The sequence below is a fragment of the Dermacentor variabilis genome, unplaced genomic scaffold, assembly GCF_050947875.1.
Source record: "Dermacentor variabilis isolate Ectoservices unplaced genomic scaffold, ASM5094787v1 scaffold_15, whole genome shotgun sequence".
Classification (NCBI taxonomy): Eukaryota; Metazoa; Arthropoda; class Arachnida; order Ixodida; family Ixodidae; genus Dermacentor; species Dermacentor variabilis.
In genome coordinates, this window is record NW_027460313.1 from 957436 (window position 1) to 975396 (window position 17961).

The 17961-nt window shown below is 49.0% G+C and overlaps 1 protein-coding gene across 19 annotated transcripts in view; it reads right to left on the minus strand.

The window, feature by feature from the left end:
• The window catches only part of LOC142567954 (bromodomain-containing protein 3-like), a 177921-nt gene that overhangs the window by 4395 nt on the left and 155565 nt on the right, over window positions 1–17961 (minus strand). For all 19 annotated transcript variants that reach the window (XM_075678038.1, XM_075678037.1, XM_075678040.1 and 16 more), the window contains 2 exons: window positions 15811–15957; window positions 2737–2991 (listed from right to left, as the gene is read on the minus strand). In XM_075678038.1, coding sequence (XP_075534153.1) covers window positions 2737–2991; window positions 15811–15957 — 402 coding nt within the window. The remainder of the gene's footprint in view (window positions 1–2736; window positions 2992–15810; window positions 15958–17961) is intronic.

Below are 17961 nucleotides of genomic sequence, written 5' to 3' on the forward strand. Positions count from 1 at the left end.
TTACTCGCGTTAAGAACGCAGGACGAAGAATGTAAACACAGCGCTGATATGTCAGCAGACAAAGGAAAAAGCACGCAAGCACGCAGAGAGATGCAGCGGCGGAGGCCCAGTTCGTCCTTGGCAACTCAACTTCTTAGGTGGCAGAGGTAATTAGCGCCATCCATCACGCTGGTAGGAAAGCAAATCCCTCCTGCCCTTCCCCGCAACTACGCTCCCCTCGCACTCCCTCTCAACTCCCTCGTAACTTGCTCACCTTTGACGGTCTCCGCGCCGGCGCCCACTGCTCTTTGAAGTTTAGTTTTCTGCTGTTATCGGGAGGCGGGCGTTGGCTGGCGTGGGCAGTTTTGTGGTCCTCGCTCGCTGTGTGCTTGCACGCCGCGATATTTCACGACTCGCACCGTTCATGCATCATGCTATGGTGCACTACTTCGAGAACAAGTCCTTTTAATTCGAAAAAATTTTCGGGCCCCTTCGAGTTCTAGTTATATAGATTCGCCTGTATTTATTTTGATAGGTTGCTAGCATGGTCATCAGCCACGTTGCCTTCTCAAAACAAAAGCTAATGAAGCCTAGTTGATCCAGCCGTCACTGGCCTTGCCCAAAGAACAAGACAAGCCAAGCCAAGCAACAAAGTCCTAAAGGCTGCATCTGCAGTTTGTCGTGCGAGTTCCATGTATGCAGTGTTTCTTTCTTTTTTCTTGTTTTAACAATTCAAGTAGCAACACAATGGTCCTGGGTCACTTCTTTGGTTATTATTGTGAATTTTCGTCAGTATCATCAAGAAGCTTCAAGTGGCACTAACTCTACCCGCTACAGTCGAACCCACTTAGAACGATACCGGTTTTAACAATATATCGGTTATAGCTGCTGCACCATCAACTTTTGTATGTTTTCCACGGTGAAATAACCGGCTTACTACAATGCCCTGATGCCGCATTATCCGTTATAATGATGAAGTTTGGCTGCTGGGTGTCCGAGCCGAAAGGTAGTGAAATGCGAAATCCTTGAAAAGAAAGAAAGAAAACGAGAAATTAAAGCCGCTGCACGATGGGCTATTGCTCCAACAGCCACCGTGCGCTTATATTCTAGCCATCTCCGCATGCCTCTCTCCCGTCACCCCCCCCCCCCTTCCCTCCGAAACACGAATGGACTGCGCCAACTGCACCGCTTGCAGGCTGCTTGCATGTTGCTCGCTGGCTTCTCATTCCGTGCAGTTCTGCAAACAGCTTAATCGCTCGCGTTGGTCTTCGTTGTTTGCATTGAAATCGTTCCTGGCCACGCAGTTTCTCATCACCGAAATGGAAGATGGCTGATCCGCCCGCTGTTCATCGACAATGCACGACGTTGCCCATGAAAAGAAAGCTCACGGCTGTAGATTTGGAAACTAGGTGCTTCTAACCAATGCGGCGATCGTCGCGACCATGCTTGCATCAGATAGCGACGGCAGCAGCAATGACGCGGTAGGGTAGGCTGCCTCAACGTTGTCCTCACGGGAGGCCCGGCAGATGATTCAGTTGCTCTGGGGCTTCGTTTTCGTAAGGAACCTTCCGCTTCACTCTGTGGAGCACCTGGATGCCTCGGAGAAGGATGTCGGCAAGCTTCACGTAAAGCAAGCAAGGCTGAGGAACGTAGGGTTTTCTCGTGCAAGACAGTGAGAAGTATGTGTCGGATGCTTGTGGTGATCTCACCCTCAACATTTCTTCTGGATTTCTTGCAATTTTTAAAAGGCCCTTTTCGGGGTCACCAAAGCGATGCCTCTGCGGTACTCACATATTGCTTGCCACCCATGACACCTCTTTGCAGTTGTTATAGCAGTGCCATTCTTTAACGCGGAGAAGCCGCGGCTTGTTACACACGATCAGAGCGTCCAGGAAGCAGTTAAATGAGTGAACGCTATCAGCAGCCTGATGGAGGAAGGTGGTGGGGAAGGGCACTGGCCTCCCTGCCATTACAGTTTTCTCACAACAGCTCTGCCATCACCCTATTTTGTCATCCAACCCGGTTATAACAATTATCGGTTATAACAATGGTATTTTCGTGGCACCTGAATATTGTTATAAGTGGTTTCGACTGTATACCTGCACTGACAAGGGCAGCGATTAACCTCTTCCGTGTCAGGCTATTATACTGAATTCTGACCAAAAAGAAAAGACTGCAGATCTCATGCACTATGGAAATTGGTTTAGGGGAAGCTTTGATGAGACAACCAGGCAAAACACACCATAATAAGAAGTGTGCAGCGGTTTTCAGTGACAAACTCGCCCATAACCAGCCGCGATGGCGTACAAAGAGCAAAGGCAAGTTGTACTCAGGGCAGATATTCTCGAGCCATCACTTTCAATGATACATCATCCTCAAGAGATTTCGCTCCTCTACATCACACGCATCAAAGTAGATGGACAAAAGCATTTGTGGAACAGCACCAGAAATGCTGCTGCTTGGAACCACATGCCGGGATTGTCTGGAGTGAGAACACAATGTGGCAGCCATGGTGTAAGGTGCAGTGCTAGGCACCTGCGCTGCCATCCCTCGCACGGAAGCAAAGATGGGTTGCTGGTAATTGGACCCGTCACGCACAAAGCACGCCTCAGTGGCTGTACAGGCCCAAAGGCAAAGGCTTCCAGCTCTCTGAAGTTTCGTTTGTTTTTATAGGTTGGCTTTGTGAGGTGCGGCAGTGTCTATGAAGGTGTCGTTACCGACTATATTAAAGGGCGAACTGCAAAAGCCGAAACTGACCGCCTCACGGCGCCGTCGCTCCTGCTCCCGCAGGCGCTGCCGCTCACGCTCACTGACAGCATTCTCGGTTGGGCTAGGGGGTGGTGCTGCACGGCGCCCCTCATCCTCGGTGGTGGTGCCATCAGCCGTGACACTGGTGGAAGGAGCCAGGCGGGCTGGCAGAGAGCGCTGCTTCTCCTGCTCCTGCCGCAGGCGCTCCTTCTCGGCCTGCTCCCTCTGCCGCCGCTGCTCCTGGGCCTCAAAGAGCTGCCGCTGCTGCGAATTAGAGAAGAGGGAAAAAGCGAAGTTTACCCAAAACGTGCTCATGATTATGTTGTCACTGAATCCTAGCCATATCTGCTTAATGGCACCACTTTCAAGGTATTCAATACGTGCTAAGAAATACACTGAAATTCATTGTGTGATGCAAGACTAAACACATGCAACATGGCTTCATGGGCCCTGGCTGGCACCTCTTGATTGAGATTTTATGATGAAAGTAATCACATCTCAGAGTTGCCAACGACACAAGTGCCGCTTTACACCCCACTGTAATGCAGCAGCAAATGTGAACCCATTCTCTTGGAAAATATGTGTGCATTACAATCTGGCAAACATGGTAATCATTCATCATGAGCTGCTGCTTTTGCTTGAACCTCTGCTGATCCTGGGTACGGCACGGGCACCAAGGCTATCTTGGGGCTCGACCTCACAAAGGCCTTTCTTTGACAATGTCACCCACGAGGCAATATTAAGGAACCTATCGGACATAGGACCGGGGGGTAGAACCTTCCGATACATCAGATCATTTCTGGAGGACAGGACTGCGGAGGTTGTAGTCGGAGAATTTAAATCGGATCCTTTCCCGTTGGGGGGCAGGGGGACACCACAAGGGTCGGTTTTATCGCCGTTCTTGTTTAATCTCACCTTGATCAAGATACCGCCCAGGCTGGCAAGGTTATCGGGACTTAAACATACATTTTATGCGGATGACATTACTCCATGGGTAACAAGAGGTAGCGACGCACAATTGGAGGAAACTTGGAGCTAGCGGGGGAGGCAGGACTCTCGTGCTCTCAGCCCAAGTCCGAGCTTTTTGTGCTTAGGCATAAACCAAGAGGGATACATGCGAGGCACTATGTGCCGCCACCACCGCTGAAGGTGAAAGTGGGGGGTGCACCAGTCACTGAGGTCCAAACGATCAGGATCCTGGGTCTGTATCTGCAGACTAACAGGAAGAATAGGGAGGCCTTGGAAAGGCTCAAAAATACGGTCAATGCTACCGTGAGACTTATCAGGAGAATCGCCAATCGTAAGCAAGGCGTCAAGGAAAAGGACTTGTGTAAGCTGGTACAGGCGTTTGTGCGAAGTAGAATAGTGTATGCGACGCCTTATATGAAGATGGATGCGACGGAGAAAGGCAAGGTGGAGGCTATGATTAGACAGGCGTATAAGGCGGCCCTTGGGTTGCCTAACAATACTTCTACCAAAAGGCTGCTGGGATTAGGGGTGCACAACACCTTGGAAGAACTGCGGGAGGCACACTTGGCGATGCAACTCAGTAGACTTTCCAAAACGAGAGTAGGGAGAGATATATTGGAGAGGATCGGCATTGGAGTTGATCCTTCAGCCGGGGACGTGAAAATTCAGGTGAAGCGAGAAATGCACAAGGGCTTGTACATAAAACTTTTGCCTAAAAATATGCATCCGATACATCATAAGAACCGTAGGAAGGCAAGAGCCAGAGCTTTGCATGCTAAGTACGGTAAGTACAATGGGGCAGTCTACGTAGATGTCACCGAGTATAAGCACAAGGACGCATTTGCAGTTGTGGTGGTGGACAGGCGGGGACGTTTAGTCACCTTTGGATCAGTCAAAACCCGCTCCTCAGAAACTGCAGAGGAGGCGGCGATAGCGCTAGCTATAGGTAATACTGAAGCTGACCTGATTTTCAGCGACTCTAAAACAGCCATCCGAAATTTGGCGAGGGGCAGAATCTCTGCCACAGCGGCAGGATTACTAAATCGGGCCACGGGGCGAGGGACTATGGAGGTGGAAATTGTCTGGGTGCCGGCACACTCTGGGAACCCTGGGAACGAGGCGGCTCACATGAATGCTCGAGGTTTCGTCAGCCGAGCATGTGAGCCGGACGTTCCGGGGAGGTCCACGAGAGATGGGCTGGTGTCCTTTCACGACATTACTAACCATTACACACTTGAGCGGAGAATTTACCCTCCACCGGACAAGCAATTGGTGAAGGCGCAGGAAAGCGTCTGGCGAAGATTGCAGACGAGATCTTTCTATAACCCATACATGTTAAACAAAACCTACCCGGACGTTCAGCCGGAATGCAAATGGTGCCAAGAACTGGCCACCTATGACCACATATTATGGAGCTGTAGCATAGCGCCGCCACCAGCGGATATTATGCGTGATCCTTCTCTCGAGCAGTGGGAGGCCGTGTTGGCCAGCCCAGACCCGGTCGTTCAGACCAGGGCCGTGGAGTGGGCCACCCAGGTCGCCGTCAGCCATGAGCTGATGGCCATCTAGCACGGAATCGTCCGCACATGCGTTCTGACGAAAATGAAGTTTTTCCATCCATCCATCTGCTGAGAGCACATGAAAAATCTGCATTTTGAGCACCGCCAACACCACTGGGTTCACTCAGTCAAGTGAGGCAACAAAGGTCAAATTCAGGGTCAAAATAATCATCTTGGCCTATAGAAAGCATGCGCACAAGGAAGGACCATCAGTTGGGGTCAAATGGGCCACAAAATCAATTTAACTGGAGACAAGTCGGCCATATTGACCATTTAAGCATCACTGATGCAACGGTATGTTTCCGTGTTTTTGTGCCGCCATGTTGTACCAGTACAGTCTCTGCAGTCTCCATTTGGACAGGCACAGTGGGGCGAACTTAGCAAGCTCTGAGGTAGTTCTGCCATCTGTTGTATATTTCTAAAAGTGTATGTTCTCATCGCTCTGGGTTTGCTCAGTCTGGTTTTTTAGTACGTTGCTGAATGCACCCCCCCTTTGTGGGTGTGGTTGCAGCGCACAGAACGCACATCGCCAGATGGGAGGGGCGACATTGTTCGTCGCAACCGTGGTGATTCTCTGTTCAAATATCTGCACCGTAGTGCAAAGCCACAACTTTCTGCGTTTCTGCCATCTGTCGCAATTTTGTGGGTTTTTCTTTTTTGACTCCACCATGGCAGTATTATCGTGGAAGCATGTGCGTCAAAATAAAATTAAGTAGGAGATCGGAATGCAAGAACCATATAAAAAGTGCATTTGCCATTATCGGCATAACATTTTCCCTTTTGAATAACTGAATATAAACCATTGTGCTCGTCTGATAATACAGTAAAAGCTCGTTAATTCGAACCGCAAGGGGACGCCATCTCAGTTCGAATTAAACGAAGTTCGAACTAACGAAAGCAATGAAGAAAAACAGGACACCGCGACCAGGAAGCAGCAGGGCATGGCGCCAGTTCAATTTAATGTTTGAAAAAATCCGTAATTGTGGTCTGCTTTTTTTCTTTGAAGGCAACAGCAAGCACTTTCTGCTCTAAAGAGCGAATGTTGCGGAAGGCTTCCTCTTCGCTTTCTTCAAAACTGAAGAACAGGCGGGCGGCATTAAGTCCGGCCATGACTTCCGCAGCGGAGGGCCGCACCGGTGCCTCGTCGTCTTCCTCGTCGTCGTCACTGGCAGCGACAGGCTCTATGTTTTTAACTTGGGAAATGATGTCCTCGTCTGTGGTCACACCACAGACAACTGCGCTCGCATCCACGTCTACGTAGTCGGCAAAGGAAACGTCTTTCAGAACGTCCGACATGGGAGCGGTGACGCTAGTGACGCAGTCTCCGTGCGCAGGTGGCTCGTCCACGTGCTTGCCTTGCGTGGTGAAGCCACAGTGGCGATAGCAATTGGCTATTGTAGCCCCTGTCACTTGTTCCCAAGCACGCACAAGCATATGCAGTGCACTCAAGAGCGTCACTTCGTAATTCTGGCATAGAATAACTCTTTCTAGTATGTGGCGCCGATAAAATGTCTTCAAATTTTTTATAATGCCCTGGTCCATGGGCTGCAGCACTGCCGTTGTGTTGGCTGGAAGAAAGGCCAACTCAACGGCATTCGTTTGAACTTCAATCTTGTGCGCAGAGCAGTTATCGACAAGAAGAAGGACAAGAAGAAGAAGGCGCTCGAACTTCTTGTCTACCTTCATGAGCCACTGCTTAAACAACTCTCCAGTCATCCAAGCCTTCCTGTTTGCCGCGTAGTCTGTTGGGAGGGACCTGATATTCTTGAAGCAGCGAGGATTGCTCGACTTTCCTACCACAAACAGCGGTAGCTTTTCACTTCCGGTCATATTTGCCGCAACCATCACCGTTACTCGCTCTTTGCTTCGTTTACCCCCCGTACACTTGTCATCTTTGTACGTGATCGTTTTGGCGGGCAGTAACTTGAAAAATAAGCCTGTCTCATCAGCATTAAAAATGTCCTGCGGAGAGTACTTCCGTAGGTAGCCTTGCAGGACCTCGGAGCGCCAACTTTCACATGTTTCCAAGTTAACAGCCTTCATCTCTCCTGACACCGCACGAAACACAAGGTCGTACCTTTCACGGAAGCGGTGCAGCCACCCATCTGAAGCTGCGAAGTCGTCGTAGCCCAGCCGCAGGGCGAAGTCCGCTGCCTTCGCCAATATGACGGGGCCACTCAGCGGTATGTCCTGAGCACGCATCTCCTTAATCCAGAGGAGAAGCGCTTTTTCGAGGTCGGGGTACTTTGCCAGCCGCATCCTCTTCCTTTCCCTGGCAACTTCTGCCTCTAAGGCGTCTTCAATCGCCCTCTTATTTTTTATATAAGTGGACAGCGTGCTCTTCGGTATCCCATGCTTCTTGGCGATTTCTTGTTTCGACAAGACCCCGGCGTCCACTTCCCGTAAGATGTCGCATTTATCCTTCAGTGTTTTGGCGCAGTAGTATTTACCGCGGGCGCACGCCATTCTGAAACCGCACGTCAGCACGGCGAAGCACACCACCGAGGCCTAACTTTTCAAGCGATCCGCACAACAAAGGTCGTAAGCGCGCCGAAAACCAGAAAACTCGAGGCTGCCGAAAGCGGCCGAGACCACCGCGAGTTCAGGACAAAGACGTTGACGAAGGCTCCTCCTATTCGTTCAATTCTCGAGCGCTAGCGGCGCTGCGATGTACTGGATTCGCTGTATTTTTTGTGCTGGTTGCGCCATCCATCGGTTAACAACTGCAGCTATACGACAAGATTCTTAGGCCTCTGAGATCGGCGGCTCAAAACCGGAAACCGCAGTTCTCGGAGGTAGAGAGAGGGCATAGCTGTTGCCACAGCTGTCACCCCTTGCCCTCCAGCCTCTGCGCCGGGTGCTGGCACCGGTTTTACCCGCTTTTTCCTTCTCTCCCCATTTTGGAGGCAACTCAGCCGCTGCAGCCTCGCGACAAGGCCTGCTCTGGCCATGTGCCAGGCGGCACGCCGCCCAGGCGCGGCGGCGCGTAGTTCGAATTAACCATGGCAGAACCAACTCACGTTCGAATTAACGGGCTTTTTTATACATGGACTTCTATGGAGCTAGGCCGGACCAAGTAGTACGGTTCGAATTATCCCGAAATTCGAATTACTGAAGTTCGAATTAACGAGCTTTTACTGTATCCGAGACCCCCCCGAACACTGGAGTGCATCACCTTGGAAAAGAGAGAGAGAGAACACGACACTGAAAGGTTAAAGGCCAACTGAAACGAAATTTCACTTTGGCTAAATTTGCTATCAATACAATTTGTTATACCCTGCTAAAGTAATCTCGGCAAAGTCGCAATGCTGGTTATTGCATAGTTTTCTTGTTAGCAGCCTTTAAACAACACCCAAGCAGATTAAGTGTGCGCCTAGTGGTTGTCGTTACAACGCAAGTCCCCCAGCATGCAGCCTCTGAGATTTTTCAGCGCGGAGGTCATGCTGAGAAGCTCAACGTCGTTTCCAGCAAGTTATGATCTTCAGTTTCGGCTATATTTGTTGTGACGCTCTTACCATATTTACTCGATTTTAACGCGCCCTCGATTGTAACGTGCACCCATTTTCCGTGACCAAAAAATTAAAAAAATGAAAACCTCAATTGTAACGAGCACCCGTTTTCCATGACAAAAAAAAAAAAAAAAGAGTAAAATACCGCACACCTTGTGCTTTCGTATTGAAATACTATTTTCTCTCATTTGGAAAAACAGATTTATTCCCAATACACAAAAGTTGCGATGAATAAAAACACAAATGGAAGCGGCGTACCTTGCCGCCAAGATTTTCACTGCGCCAGTACAAGTCGGGTGGGGCAATAGATATCACTCATCGTCGCTATCACACAACTCCTTATCGCTATCAACAGATCAAAGCATTTCATCCTCAGTGCCGTCCATGGCATTCCAAATCCCGCACTATTTAGAGGCCTTGTTGACCATGGCAGACGTGATCATGCACCATGCATCTTTCACCCATCCAGCAAAGTCCTGCAGCGAGGCAAGCTTCAATTTATTGGCGGGCATGAATTTGTGGCAGCCACTGACAAGCCATTCGGTGTAGAGCGCCCAAATATTATCTTTCACTGGCTTGTTCAAACAAACATCGAACGGCTGGAGCTGCGATGTCATGCCACCCGGTATCACGACAAGGTCGGTGCTGCACGCAGCAAGCTTGTCCTTGATGCGCTGGTCAAGGTGGCACCTGAATGCATCGAGCACAGGCATCCCACGCAGAACCAAACTGCCGCCGGGTCCCTTCCGCCAAAAGTTATCAATCCAGTCAGCGACCAAGTCCGTGGTCATCCAACCTTTTTCATTTGCGCATACAATCACTCCACTCGGAAACATGATTCCTTTTGGGAGCGCCTTTCGTCTGAAGATAAGATACGGGGGCAGCTTGTGCCCATCTGCAGTGCAACAAAGCATTGCAGTGATTAGTTTTATCGTGTCCGGAAGACAAAATGGTTGTGGTGGCAGGCATGTCAAAGTATAGCGGCGTCTGATCGGCATTTCCAATCTGTCCGAAGTGGTAGCCGTTTCTATGGCGCAACTTCAAAACATACCGCTGAAAACTGAAATTTCTCTTCATATTCTTCGGGCGATTTTTGGCACATCCCTGTCCGTTTTCAAAGAGAAAAGCCTTTTCTTTTCATAAAATTTGATAGCCAGCACCTCCTCGCTTTGAAGTCACTCCGCATTAGCCCTTTCTGTAGGGCTAACTGCATTGCCCGTACTTTGAGCAGATCAGTCATCACAGGCTGCTGTGCCGCTCGCGGCTCTTGCACGTATTCCACGAGCAGCTCTTCTATTTCGGCGAAGCGGTCCAGCTTCAGTGCACTGAAACCCTTCCTTGTTGCTTTTCTGGCTAAAATATTCTCCTTCTGTTTGCGCCAGTCCCGCATGGAAGTTTCGTGAACTCAGAACGCCCGTGATGCGGCCCGATTTTCGTCCGTCTCCGCACACATGATAACTTTCCTTTTAAATGTGGCATCATGGTGGACTCAGCGTGTCTTCGCAGTCAGCGCTTCCATGCTGATTGATTAAATGCAGAAAACGGGAAAACAGGCGGTAGACTAGGTTACACCAGCACCTGGTTACATGTACAACGTGGAGGAAGCTACGGCAGGCTAGGCTAGAAGCGCATACGAGGCGGCCATTTTTCGAATGCCGATGGCGATATGGTAACGTGGATTTAGGGTCGTACTCGATTCTAACATGCATGCAATTTTTGGACCAGTTTTATCGGAAAAAAAGGTGCGCGTCAGATTCGAGTAAATACAGTATTTCAAAATCCATATCTACACTATCTTGTGTTATAAAGTGCAGTCCACTTATAACGATATCAAGAACGAAAAATGCAATAGTCATAACCGATCATCGCTATATCTGGACTGATGTAAAAATAAGCTGCCGAACATACCTGTGTAGCTCCGAAACCAAATTTGCCACTTGCGCAAAAAATAGGCATTGTATAAAGTAGCCGGCGGAAAAAAACTTTATTTATACCTCTAAACAGCGTATCAAGCGTTAGGCACGCTGAAATAGTCAGAAATCCGCACTTGCACTTTTGCAAGAGTTTCAGGTTCACAACTGCGATGTGCAGCTGCTGCGCAAACACTAGCGGTAATAATTAAGCATGCACGAAATCAATGAGCAACTCGATCGACGACAGTGCACTTCGCGTGAGCATTGGGGTTGGTGTCAAAGACGGGTCGGTCATTGTCAATCTCGTTGCCCCCGACGTACAACGCCGCCGTCTGTTGCAACAATGATCGCCCCGTTGAAGGTATCTTCACATAACGAAGCTGCACTATCTGCACTCAGAAACTCTTCCATCGAAGCACCACCTGTTTCATCGTCAGTAGCGACATGCTTCCAGAGCTCGGTAATGTCAGTGGCTTCCACCACATTGGATCCAGGGCTTTCGCCCAGGTTCACAAAGCCCGCCTTTTCTGTTGATCGGCATGGCCCCTGGTTGCAGCCGTCATGATTACGGCAGCCCTGCGCGAGCTCGTACTTTGAGTCGTTTCAAGCGATACGACATTGCACTTCGTTAGCACAGTCTTCTATCAATCAGGCTGTCCGCTGCTAGTTCCATGGCGCATTTCCACGCTCGCAAAGAGTAGGCGCTGCTTCACTTCACACTTTTTTTTTTTCTCCCCACACATAGCTCAATTGTGGGCGACGCGTACGTGAGGCGGCTGGCGCCATCTTGTGGCGCACAGGCGAAACGCACTGCGCAGTTAATGGCGGCAGATACAAATGCGTGTAGGCAAACGTATTGCCCTGTCTTCGCATCGTTCGTATAAGAGGAACTTAGGAATGCAAGTATGTGCGATTCAGTAGCATCTCGTAGAAAAATGCAGCCTCATCTAGGTTGTAGTAGATGTCTGTCTTCATACTTTTCAAGTAGAGCTTGGAGCCGATGTTGGCGCCATAAGTCTACAGTGTCGCGGTTCACAGCTGCGCTTTCGCTAACAATCGACTTTGAGGTCACGCCATGTCGTTTCTTGAACCCCTCAAGTCAGCCATTGCTGCACTTGAAATCTTTATGGCCCGTTTGGAGGGCGCGAGCTTCTGCGTTTGCAGTAAGTGCAGGTCCATGTACGGGGAGATTTTCACTCCTGGCATTCTTCAGCCACTATAGAAGTGCACCTTCCACTTCGGGGTATTTTGAATTAAGATCCCTCTTTCTCTTTGCCGAGAAGCTCTTTTGAAAGCCATCCAGCACAGCTTCCTTGTTTTCCAATACAGTGGATAAAGTACACTGCGCTATGCCGAATTCCTTCATGATGTCAGTTTTCTACCGGCCGCCTTTTTCCACTTTTCTCAGCAGAACTTTCTGCTCCAAAGTCGGACACCTTCGCCCTGAGACTGACGGAGCCATTTATCACTGCAGACCACAAAAGCACACGCGAGGCATGCGTAACGAAGCACTCCAAATAACATACAATCACATGGCCTGCAACACGGATCTAAACGCACACGTCGTCTGTGCCAAAGTGACTCAATGCGGCAGGCGACGCAGAAGGCAGAAGTTTCATCAGGGCATCTCGCTTTCCTTGTCAGTGTGCGCTGGCTACAGCTGCAATGGCGGGCTTGGCATCGGCTTCACGTGTAGCGGAAGAAAGGTGATTGGAGTTTTGGAGATCAAGAAGGAGGAAGACTGTGCTTGGGAGGGCAGGCCAGAAGAGGGCAGCTTTGGAGGAGCAGCGACGTCGAAACTGGCAGCGAGGAGGCGAGGAGTTAACATGACGGCGAGTAAGAGCTCATTGTGGGTATGCAGTGCGATCGTGAAAACAACGGTTTTGCAGTAGGGGCTTTGCACGATCACTGGGCAATTTTTTCCCGAGATATGCAGCTGTGAAGTTTGCAAAACGAGAGTTTCTTGGTGCACCATTGTCGACGAAGCTATGGTAATTCTACGGTTCGAGTGTCGGTGTTCGCACACTGTCGCGTCTGCACCATTGAAAAATGTCTAGGAACAAAATTCAATGACCCTACCACGAATTTAAACCATTTGTCTAAAGTCTGTTGGCGCGAATCAAGCATGACCGGCTCGAGAAAATTGGTGGGCGTTTTCGGCAAGTTATTGGTCGATTCGCACCGCCAAAAGTGCAACGAAGCTAGGGGTGGTGTTTTATTGAAATGCAAACCGATTATGGCAAGCAGCGAGCAAATTTCTAGACCAGCTTCCCCAAAAGTCGTCTTGCCGATTTGTTAACATAGCTCCTTGTGTCGAGCATGGCACTTATATTCGGAGGGACACTTCGTTTGTGCTTTTCGGCACGTTTCAACACCAGAAGTGCTCTACAGAGTGGTAAAACTTTGCTCATCGAGCGCACCACATGGAATGCTACGGCACAAGTCTGCCTGCGGTCTTCTGGCCACTTTTCAGCATCCAAGAGACCACAGTTTTCTGACATCGCAAACCGTCAGGAAAATTGTACTTTCGTGTGGATTCTATCACGGCGGACAACAGCAATACGACTGCAACCGAGATTAACGGTTCGGGCGTGCTGCACCATGGAATTTCACAACTTCCGTTCGCTCCGCAGTAAACAGCTGGGAGCACTCGGCACTCGCTTGGTACCCGTCACTAGGCGGTCATCGGCCGTGGGTTTCGTACTTTACGGCCTGTTCTGTGCCTGTATGAGACTAATTCGTCAGTGGTGTTAACTTGACACTGCATGCGCAAAAGGGTTGCTACCGCTGAGCGGCGCCGATGCCTCCGCTCACCACTTCGCTCTATGTGGGTCAGGCTCTTTGTGCGCTTCGAGTAATGCAGCTCAAAATGCATGTGTTTGGGTAGGGACTGGAAAAAATTTCAAATAAAGCGATATTTTGAGTAAAGTGATTTCGTTATAACAAGGCATTACTGTAGTTTGGTTGTCTGCACGCGTGACTGAATGACATGGGAACAAGCAGACGAAACAGAAGTACATCTCTATTGTTAGGGTACGATGTAAAACAAAAACACGCATACATTCGGTTAGTCTGTTTTACTATTTCTCTAAACTTTACTTCATCTACTGATGCAACAGATTACACAAATAACAGACATTGCCTTGAATAATTCTCAGTCACGTGTCGCTATAAATGATTTCGCAGCACAGACATGTACGTAGTGAATTTGCGCATATACCGTAAAAACCTGCGTATAACACGAACCCACATATAGTACGAGGTGAAATTTTTGGGACGCGAAATGGGAAAAAAAAAAAGGTTTATTCCGCGTATAATAAGAGTTAGGAAAACTCGAGAGAAACATTTATTTAAACTGCACTCCGCACTTCAATTTTTGTCTTCCTCAGCTGTGCTCCCTTCGGATAGTTCCTTGTCGGACATATCTTCCCAGAGGTACTCATCCTCTGTTCCAGCGAGCGCGTTCGAAATGCCACACTTCTTGAATGTGCGATGCACAAGGTCCTCTGGTATGCTGGCCCATGCTTCCACAATCCACTTGCACAACGTGGCTGGCAAAGCCTGCTTCAGCCGCCCGGTCGGCGTCACTGCAGGCTCACCTGAGCGCATCAAATCTGCGTAACACCGCTTGACAGTCCTTGAACGGCTTGCTCACGCAAACATCTAAAGGCTGCAGCTGAGACATCATCCCACCCAGGATAATGACGAGTTCAGTGCTGGATTCGCGCAACGGCCTCTTCACTGAGTCGGCCAAATGGCAACAAAATGCGTCCAGCACAAGGATGGACGGGAATGACAATAGTGTGGCGGGCTGTCTACACCAGACGGACTTTATCCAGTTGAGCACAAGATTCTTGTTCATCCAGCCTTTCTCATGGCATCTCACGACCACATTTTTTTTGGCAGCTTTTCACCTTTAGGCACTGTCTTGCGCTTGAAGACGACATAGGGCGGGAGCTTGCGTCCCTCTGCCGTACACGACAACATGATGGTAACTCGTGTTTTCTCGTTGCCAGTGGACCAGACAAACTTGTTTAGGGCTCCTTTCGTGCACAGTGGGGGGCAATGGCATGTCCAGATAAACTGGCATTTGGCCAGCATTGCTGATTTGCCTTAGCTGAAAGTTCTTGGCCTTGCGCAGCGAAATAAGGTGGCGCTGGAAAGCCACAAGCAGCTCTTCGAACGATTCGGGCAGCTTCTGCAAAATCGCAGTTCGGCGATAAATGTAGCGATAAATCCAGTGCTTGCTCGCTTTGAAGGCGGTGCTCGGTAGCCCTTTTTCTCTTGCAAGCTCCTTAGCTTTTGCTTGCATAAGCTCCATGCTCACAGCTAGATGCGTGGCTCGCTGTTGGCGTACAAACTCCGTCAGGGCGAGTTCGAAGCCACGAAAGCTTTTTTGCATTCCGCTGAACGCGAAAAGGGCTTCCTTCTGTTGACGCCACCCACGAATGTTTCCCTCGTCAACCCCAATCAGTGCGAGCGGGAAGCAGTACGTGGAGCCATGAAGGAAGGCTCGACGTACCGTCCACTGCGAAGCTCCGTGATGAGGTACAGGGAATGTCCACCTCCACCAGATATGTTACGTAGGGAGACGGAGACAAAAAGCTATATACAAGTATATTTACAAGAGACTACGCTGCACTTCGCCAAGAGGCAACAGCCCGCGCTAGCCTCTAATCGTCGTCGTCGTCTTCTCACTGCTCGCCTCTTCGTCATTGTAAACACTGTTCCGTAGCAATAGGAAACCGAAACCTCGTATTATACGCGGGTTTTTACGGTACATCACCTCTCCGGCTGGAAGTGTGGCGCCAGCGAGGAGAAGGGCAAACGGCATTTGGTTTGAAATTTCAGCTCTTTCCACGGCGTGTGGCAATGTAATACTTAGCAGACACGATCATTAGTGCACACTGTATTCACTGCGCTTGTCAGCTCCTAATGGTCAGACCTGGTCAGCTTTTCGAACGTGCTGCAGCTTCCTCCTATAAGCAACTGGGCAGTAATGGCAAATTAAGGCTGTGATTCTCCAGTGGATCAACAAATTGACAAGCACTCCCTTGGTGCTTTATAAACATCAACTCTCTACTGCGAATATTAAAAACTATTGGCACACCTATTTCTTGTGTCTGCACTCACCTTGTCCATCTTCTCGCGGGCCTGCTTCTTAAACTGCTGAAAGCTGTCCTTGACTTGGGCTGTCTTGAGTGCCTGGCCGGGGCTATTGGCTGCTGACTGGGCCAGGCTGGACCAGGACCCATAGTTCTTCAGCTTCGACTCACCACCCTGTGACACCACGACAAACAAACATTGCACCCATGAAGATTCCATTATATAATACTCAGCGCCAAGATTCTTAAAATCATTCACCAGGAAGAAAAAAAACTCTCTCATCTGCAAGTGGCCAGGAAAGCTTGTGAATGCGGTGCTGTATGTACACGCTTAACTGCTACCATGGCAGTCTGCATTTTAGCCTTTGTCACACTGTCACTACTAACAGAAGAAGTATGGCTAGAGCTTACACCAAATTTGCATATCCTGGGAACGTAGAACAGAGGTCAACAGGTTCCATTGCGCTGTGCTTCAACGCAGCTTGCGTTGACAACAGTACAAGCGGCGCTGGCTAACAATTGTGAGCGACAAACATTTGTCACAGAAGAGCACATTGCTGTTTATTGCATTAAGCAAAAGAGAAACATACAAATTCCATACGTGGCTTGCCAGCACCAGCTTGGCTTGACTTGTTGCTTTGACTTGACTGGCGACTACTAGATTGACTAGGTGATGGATAGGCCAGAAGCGCTATTTCAGTTTCAATGCGGCACTGGTACAACAAAAACCTTGCTCTCGTAGTGGCCCCCGACTTTCACTGTCATGTAGGCATAGTCTGAAAGATTAGGCTTGTGCAATACTTTCCAATATTCGACCGAATATTACGCTATTCAATATTTGCCTTGGCTCAAATTTCTGGATATAAAATTAAAAATGTGTATAATTGCCAATTTCAGTTTGAGTGAGCAGGTCTTACTGCCATAACATGGTTCATAGCCAAGAAGAGCCAAAAATGATATTTGTTTACAGTCACCAACTGACTTTTGCACCTAGTCGATTACAGTCGATCCCGGCCGGTGCCCATACATTTCTATGGGGAAAAACTTTTGTTATTTCCATCCTGAAATCAGCCTTCGTCGGACAATTCAAACTTGGCTAGTCATCCTGCATGCAGGCAACCCCAATTGTGACTGCAGTGGTGACTCCAATAGCAGCAGCGTCCATTTCGGTATGGTGGCTAGAAGGGGAGGCAGGAGCATTATGGCTTCTTAGATGCCTGTTTTCTCGGCGCCTTCCGTCGTATGAGTGAAGAACTTGAATGCACCATCAAGACAGAAGTGATAGGCTTGACACAGTTGTTTGCATCAGAGACTTATATCAAGTTACATGCACTGAAAAGGCAACACATTTTCTGGTCAAAGGACCAACTGGCCCTTCTTGACCAAGCCCGGCGTGCCGCGATCGCCAGTGGGGCCCTGGACTGAGGGACCCACCCACTGGACCTGAGTGTGATTTTTTTTTTTAAATAAAAGTTTATACTACTACTACAGTACTACTGGTCAAAGGAGAAAATGTAGAAGAGAAATGTGCTACTTGAAGCTTCATCGTGGAACATAATCATGTTTCCTGAGCTTTTTAAGGGGGGCACCCTCCACCAAAATGTTACACGAACGAAGGATTAAGAATTGGAGACTATTTACAAAGTATATTTACAAAGGATAATGCAGTGTGGGCCAGTTCTGCCGACAGCTTGAGAGCCAGAGAGTGTTCATTGTCTTCGTCGGGGTGCCCGCGTGCATCGTCCACAAGAAACATGCAACATGCATGTATCAATATCAAAAATGATCCGTTGGGCTTTGTGGGGTTAATAATTGCAAGTAACGAATAATTACCTTGCTTGCTACTTGGCGGTCAATATTTTTGAACAGTAACTATTCAATATCAAAGGTGGGCTAGGTATTATATCGGGTGAATATCTCGCTCCCTGTACATTTTGCCTGCTGCCTCTCATGGTCAGCTGGTGTCGCACGCTTTCATCAGTGGTTGCCAGCATAGCAAGGCAGGAGTGCAAATTTAACATCACCTACCCAGTGACGTGGGAGCTAAAACAAACGTTCGGCAAGTCAGATGTTTGCGCGATCTCACACCCTCGCAAAATAATGGAGGAAGGGCCAAAATCATGATGTGTTTCGACGCAAACAACCTATTTCATGTTGTCTGTGCATTAGGGTGTGCAAA